Raw genomic sequence first — 7,412 nt, forward strand, 5'->3', positions numbered from 1 at the left:
TTGAGCCACAGGCACCGAGCCCATTCATACATTTCTAATTTATTTAAATATTCACTTGGGCTGGACGCAGTGGCTCACACCTGCAATCCTAGCACTCTGGGAGGCCAAAGTGGGTGAATTGCCTGAGCTCATGAGTTCAGAGACCAGCCTGAGCAAGAGCGAGACTGTCTTCAGGCACCTGCAGTCCCAGCTACTTGGGAGGCTGAGGCAAGAGAATCACTTAAACCCAAGATTTTGAGGTTACTGTTAGCTATGATGCCACGGAACTCTACCGATATTGACAAATTTAGACTCTGTCTCTAAAAGAAAAGAAACAAAATTCACTTGACTCCAACAATGGCTCTTCTTCATCCCCTTCCTATTTTGGGTACCACCAAGCTGTTTTTTTTCCCCATTCACCTTTCCTTTTCTTTCTACTGCCTCATTCATTCATGTAACTAGCAAACATTTATTTGCCACCTGAAATTTGCCAGCACTGCTCTAAGTATTAGGGATTATATACTGAGAAAAAAAACCCAGGCAAGATTGAGGGCCTCATGGAATTGATGATCTAGTGAGGGAAATAGAAAGTAACTGCTATTAACCAAATCAACAAATAAATGTAGAATTATACCTGTAATTAGTAATAGGTAACACATACTGAGATTTTACTACGTATAAGACAATCGGCTAAGCACTTGAAATGTAATAACGCACTTAATCCTCCCACTAACCTTATGTAATCAGTATCATTAATCTTACAGAAGATGAAAACAGATCAGTATCTTTCCCAAAGTAATATCTAATAAATGAACGAATAAATGAACGAACAGGAATTAGGGTATCAAAGTAAAGGGACTTAATCTAGTAAGGACGTCTGAAGAAGTAACAAAAGAGCTGAGATTTGAAGATTATATTAGCCCGTGAAGGGAGAAGTGAAGAATCACTCAGGGAGCAAGCAGAGGGAAAAGAATATCCAAAAGGCCCTATGAAAGGCAAGAACATGGGTAATACCAGAAATTTAAATTAAAATAATTTAAATTTAATTTAATTTAAGAGAAGGCAAGAACAAGTGGGAATATGCATGATGGGAACAGTGAGAGCAGACATGAATAGATGTGTACAGCCCTGGCAAGAAATGATGATGCCAGTGTGGACATAAAAATAAGTGGATTTAAAAGATCCCATGTGAGGGTGGCACCTGTAGCTCAAAAGGGTAGGGCCCTATATGCCAGAGGTGGCAGGTTCAAACTCAGCCCCGGCCAAAAAAAAAAAAAAGATTCCATGTGGGAGGCAGTGCCTGTGGCTCAGTGGGCAGGGCTCTGGCCCCATATAACGAGGTTGGAGGGTTTGAACCTGACCTCCACCAGCTAAAACAGCAATGACAACTGCAACAATAACAACAACAAAGCCGGGCATTGTGGCGGGTGCCTGTAGTCCCAGCTACTTGGGAGGCAGAGGCAATAGAATCGCTTAAGCCCAAGAGTTGGAGGTTGCTGTGAGCTGTGACAACACAGCACTCTACCAAGGACAACACGGTGAGACTTTGCCTCAAAAAAATAAATAAATATTTTTTAAAAGTCCATGTGGAAGTAAATTATACTTCACTTTGTGATGGACTGGACACCCGGAGTGATGAAGAATGTAGAAAGAATGATTTCTCAATTTTTGGCTAGCACAACTTAACAGACAATGGTGTCATTCATCAAGATGGAGAGCATCAAGAGTCCCAGACTTGGGAAAGACAACGGACTTGCTTTGGCATATGTTGAACTGAATATGCCTTTTGACATATCATGGAATAGGAAGATTACTGAAGTTTGTCCTTTAGAGTAAAGGTGACTCGGCACAAGTAAATTTATGAGCAACTGACATAAAGATGGTAATGAAATTGCCCTTGGAGAAGAGGGCCTCCAGCCAAGCCTCCAACCAGTCAAGCCTCAGCCAACAAAAATTCACAAAGAGGGCCCTGCAAAGGAGATGGGAAGACCAATGAAACTGAGCCCCTGAAACCAAAAGAAGAGAGTGTTCTCAGAACGAAGCAAGGCTCAACAGGCTCAAACGTTGCTGAGAACTCTGATAAGCTGAAAACCTGAAAAGTGTCTGTTGGATTTAGAGAGTTGGAGGCCACTGGTAACTTTGGCCAGACTTCTTTGAATAGCGATCAGGAGAATGACTGATTTAGTGGGGTAAAGAGTTAACGGGAGGTGAAAAAATGAAATGCTGAAAACGGACTAGAGAAGTTGGGGTGTGCCTGGGTGAAGCGGCAGAGACAAAGAGTGGCTGCAGGCGGGAAAAAGGGTACAGAGAACATTTGTTGTCTTAAGCAGGAAAAACGTGAGCATGTTTAAAAGACAATCCCAAGACTCTTGAGAAGGTTAGGAAACCAGGGAGACTTTCCAGCGGCTCCCCCACCGCCCCTCTCCATCTCCTCTCGTGTTCTCTCCACATCGCCCCAGCTCCCCAGCCCGTTCTCTACTCCGTTCTCTACTCCGGGCCGCAGCCACCCTGGCCCGCCGGCCAGGCTCCCAGGAGTCTCCTTACCGCAATGGCCCCTTCGCTCAGCTGGCCAACCATGGCTCCGCAGCACTAACTCCCGCGCTCTGGCACCTGGGCAGCCCGGGCTTCACTACCGGGGTCCCGCGCGCTGCACAACTATTGGCCGAGCATTTGCACGCGCCACCTCCGCCCCTTACGTGCTCTCGACACAGGGGCGGGCCTAGGAGCTGAACACACTCAGCATTGGCCTACGCCAGGCAAGAGGCCCACGTGACCTGCACCTTAAGGGGCTCCAGGCCTAGTCGCCGGACGGCTGGGCGGGGGGGCGGAGCGCCTGATCCAGGGGCGCGCCAAGGCTGAAGCGGATGCGGCTTACCGCGCCAGCGCCCCAGTTCCGGACCCGTTGTGAGCGGTCGCTGGGTGTATGTACCTCTCGGTCTTTGGCGAGTAGACGGACTGGTGGCCCAGGGAATTAGAGAGTTTCCTGACGACTCTGCTGCTAAAAATAGAGCAGTGACTTGGTTCGGTCAGCAACCTAGTGCTGATCTACCGCGGCTGCCAAGACGTGAGCTTGTTACTGTAGGGGCCTTTAAAGGTAAATGAGACCCGGTCCTCGCCCTCAGAGGAGAGCACCTTCTTTTGGGGGGAGGAGGATGTTCTGTTGTAAGTAGCCCTAACACAAAACAGACGTGGTACAGGACCCAACTGGGCAGGAATCACAGATAGATCCTCAAGGGAAGGCTTCCCGGAGAAGGCACCGTGTGAACTGCAAATGAGGGTAGGGATATTGCTGGAAACATGAAGATAACAATGCGTAACTCTATGTTAGGGTACAAAGGAAGAAGTGGGACTTAAGAATTAGAAAGTAAATCAGGGGTCAAATAATAACAGATTTGTACTAGCCTTCCCTATATGCTAAGAGGAGCATTGATGAACTTAAGGCAGAGGACTGACATCTGTGGCAGTGTGAAGGTTGGATTGAAAGAAGGCAGGTTGATGAGATCGAGTGCAGTGACTCACAACTGTTATTCCAGCACTTTGGGAGGTGGAGGCAGAGGCCCGAGGATCATTTGAGGCCTGAAGTGCAAGATAAGCCTATGCCACATAGCGAGACCCTGTCTCTACAAAAAATTTTGAAAAGCCAGGCCCAGTGGCTCACACTTGTAATCCTAGCACTGGGAGACCGAGGCAGGTGGATTGCCCTGGGCTCACAGGTTCAAGACCAGCCTGAGCAAGAGTTAGACCCAGTCTCTAAAAATAGCTGGGCGTTGTGGAGGGTGCCTGTAGTCCCAGCTATTTGAGAGTCTGAAGAAAGAGAATCACTTGAGCCCAAGAGTTGGAGATTGCTGTAAGCTATGATGCCCCAGCACCCTACCAAGGGTGAGACTCTATTTTTTTTAATTAGCTGGGAGATGCAAACCAGCTACTGAGAGACTGAAGCGTGAGCATTGCTTGAACCCAGGAGTTTGCGGTTGCAGTGCGCTGTGATAAGCCACAGCACTCTATCCCATGCAACAGAGTGAGACCCTATCTCAGAAATAAAAAAGAAAAGAAAGGCTGTGACTCAAACCTGTAATCCCAGCACTTTAGGAGTGGGAAGCAGGAGGATCACTTCAGCCCAGGAGTTCTGACTACCTTGAGCAACAAAACAACACCAGGTGTGGTAGCTCATACTTATAATCCTAGGTACTCGGGAAGCTGAGGCAGGAGAATCTCTTAAGTCCAGAGTTCAAGGTATAGTATGCTAGGATTGGACATACTCCAGCCTGGGAGACAGAGCAGACCCTGTCTCCTAAAAAAAAAAAAAAAAAAACACCAGACAAGAGATGGTGAGGGCTTGAACTGAATGAATGACCTCAGATTGAAAAAGAACACTGAACTATGTAAGAAAAATATTTGTTAACTTTCTAGTTGCTGGGATGAGTTTAAAAAGAAAAGTCTGGCATGTCTCTTGGATTTGGGACTTGAACAACTGGGGTAGAGGGAGGTCTAAGAGAACAAGGATGATGGCTGTCTAATGGAATTTGTCTTTGCATAACCATCACTTAGCATGGTTCCTGGAACAGAGTAGGCTTTCACTAAATATAGTATTTCTGAATGGAAAAGATGAGTGAATAGGCAAGAGAATATGGATTTTTCCTCACAGTATAAACTACAGAAAAAGCCTATAAGAATTTTATTGCTTGATGTTTGCTTGAATGCAATCTCAGTTTTTCTAAAATTGTGCATTTGCAGAAATCTAAATTCTTATTTTCTTATTCATTTTCATAGATCTAAAAGCAGCATGGATCTGCCTGTGGATGAGTGGAAATCATACTTACTTCAGAAGTGGTCTTTACTCCCAACATCCATTCAGTTCACAATTTCTACAGCAGAGACTTTGAGGGATATCTTTCTTCAGTCCTCTTCACTTCTTCAGTAAGTGAATGGAAGCTTTAACTAGGGATACCTTGATCTGGAAAATGTTCTGTTTTGTCACTTGCTCTGAAGTAATAGCTCTTTTTGATGAAAAATGCCTGAACCCAGTTCTGCTCCACTACAGCATCCCCTGTGAGCTAATTAACTTTTATTCATCTTTCAGGATTAACGAAGTCTTTCCTCAGGAAAGCTTTCCCTGAGCCTCAGCTGGGTCATCTTCACTTTTTATACATTACCAACAATGTGTAATTACATATTTGCATCATCATCTAATTAATAATCTGTCTTCACCACTAGATTACAAAGTCTATGAAGGCAGGAAGCGTGTCTGTATTTGTTTGTCTTTCTATAGACAAAGAAGAGGATAGTTCCAAAAAAAAGTGTTCAGTAAGCTTTGATGAATGACAGTTTGGTAATGTATATAAAGTTCTTAGTTCAGGGACTGTCTCATATTAGTGCTCAATATGACATATAAATGAGAATCTCATATACATATGCAGATCCACAAATACACACCTTTCAGATTCAAGGTTGACATCTTTATCTTTGTGCCAGGAACTAGCATAGTGCTTGGCACTTAGTAGGCACTCAGATATTAGTTGATTAAAATGAGTTCAGTTTTGAGCCTGGTCAGTTCAGGTACTTGGTATAATTAGGGTTATCCTTTTTTGTTTGTTTGTTTGTTTTAATGAATATAAGATACAGAAGCATTGTAAAAGATTGAAACAATATTTATTTTTTTTGTTTTGTTTTGTGACAGAGTCTCACTCTGTCACCCTGGGTAGAGTACTATGACATCATCATAGCTCACAGCAACTTCGAACTCCTGGGCTCAAGGGATCCTCTTGCCTCAGTTTTTCTATTTTTAGTAGAGACAGGATGTTGCTTTTGCTCGGGGTGGTCTCAAACTCCTGAGCTCAAGCAATCCACACTTTTCAGCCTCCCAGGTATGAGCCACTACACCTGGCCTAAAACAGTATTTGATGTAGCAGAACATGAAAGTTTACCCCTTACCTTCTCACTCTCTTTCACACAAGTAACTGCAATATTAGACATTTTTAATCCTTTTTATTCTCATATATTTGTATATAAATAAACATGCATCTGTTTTTCTTTATTCTCTATTTATTCTATAAGATTTTTCCAACATAAGGTATTATTCTTCTTGGCCACATGATATTACTTGTATAATTATGCCACAGTTTAGTTATTCTTTTCCCTACTGATTGGCAGTTATTTCCAATTGTTTTGGAGTTTGTTTGTTTTTTTCCTGTTACAAAAATACTGCACTGAACAATCTTTACATATGTATTTTTTTTTTTGAGACAGAGCCTCAAGTTGTCTCCCTGGGTAGAGTGCCGTGGCATTACAGCTCACAGCAACCTCCAACTTCTGGGCTCAAGCGAGTCTCCTGCCTCTGCCTCTCAAGTAGCTGGGACCACAGGCGCCCGCCACAACGCCCGGCCGTCATTGTTGTTTGGCGGGTCCAGGCTGGGGATTTGAACCCGCCACCTTAGGTGTACGTGGCTGGCGCCTTAGCTGGTTGAGCTATAGGCACCGAGCCTATATATGTATTTTAAATATGTACTTGAGGCTCAGCACCTATAGCTCAAGCAGCTAAGGCGCCAGCCACATACACCAGAGCTGGTGGGTTCAAATCCAGCCCGGGCCTGCCAAACAACAACGACAACTACAACCAAAAAATAGCCAGGCATTGTGGCGGGTGCCTGTAATCCCAGCTAATTGGGAGGCTGAGGCAAGAGAATCGCTTAAGCCCAGGAATGGGAGGTTGCTGTGAGCTGTGACGCCATGGTACTCTACCTAGGGCAACAGCTAGAGGCTCTGTCTCAAAAAAGAAAAAAAAAAAGGTACTTGAGAAATTAAAATTCTTAGTGCCACCTATAATTTCACCACTCTGGGAGGCTGAGGCGGGAGGATTACTTGAGATCAGGAGTTTAAGTACAACCTGAGCAAAGTGAGACCCCATCTCTACTAAAACTAGACAAATTAGCCAGATATGGTGGCAGGTACCTGTAGTCCCAGCTACTTGCAAAGCTGAGGCAGGAGAATTGCTTGAGCCCAGAAGTCTAAGGTTGCTGTGAGCTAGGCTGATGCCATGGTACTCTAACCTGGGCAACAGCGAGACTCTGTCTCAAAAAATAAATAAATTGGCTCAGTGCCTACAGCTCAGTGGTTAGGGCATTGGCCACATACACCGAGGCTGGCCCAAGAGTTTGAGCTTGCTGTAAGCTGTGATGCCATGACACTCTACCGAGGGCAACATAATGAGACTCTGTCTAAAAAAAATAATAATAATAATATTTAATAAGGGTTTTTTTTTGTTTTTGTTTTTGTTTTTAGATCATCAGCATTTATTTCCTGGGTCCTAGGTATCAGTTATCTTGGTAGGAAGGACAAAGAATTGGTCAGATAGTTTTGAGCCAAAATCCCTTCCCTAAAAGTGGATCTGTGAAGCTTCATGAAGGAACCTCAGAGCTGCCCATATAGATAGTGAG

At 44.3% G+C, this 7,412-nt stretch overlaps 2 protein-coding genes across 2 annotated transcripts in view; one reads left to right on the plus strand and one right to left on the minus strand.

The window, feature by feature from the left end:
• RPA1 (replication protein A1) overlaps nt 1-2,625 on the minus strand; it is an 84,108-nt gene extending 81,483 nt beyond the window's left edge. The window contains exon 1 of the mRNA XM_003799090.2: nt 2,524-2,625. Coding sequence (XP_003799138.1) covers nt 2,524-2,556 — 33 coding nt within the window. The 5' untranslated portion in view covers nt 2,557-2,625. The remainder of the gene's footprint in view (nt 1-2,523) is intronic.
• Nucleotides 2,626-2,946: 321 nt separating this feature from the next.
• Nucleotides 2,947-7,412, plus strand: part of SMYD4 (SET and MYND domain containing 4) — a 55,501-nt gene continuing 51,035 nt past the window's right edge. The window contains exons 1-2 of the mRNA XM_023518705.1: nt 2,947-3,073; nt 4,750-4,896. Of these exons, the coding sequence (XP_023374473.1) occupies nt 4,763-4,896 (134 nt within the window). The 5' untranslated portion in view covers nt 2,947-3,073; nt 4,750-4,762. The remainder of the gene's footprint in view (nt 3,074-4,749; nt 4,897-7,412) is intronic.

This window comes from Otolemur garnettii, unplaced genomic scaffold (assembly GCF_000181295.1).
Source record: "Otolemur garnettii isolate 467f Iridium unplaced genomic scaffold, OtoGar3 scaffold00145, whole genome shotgun sequence".
Classification (NCBI taxonomy): Eukaryota; Metazoa; Chordata; class Mammalia; order Primates; family Galagidae; genus Otolemur; species Otolemur garnettii.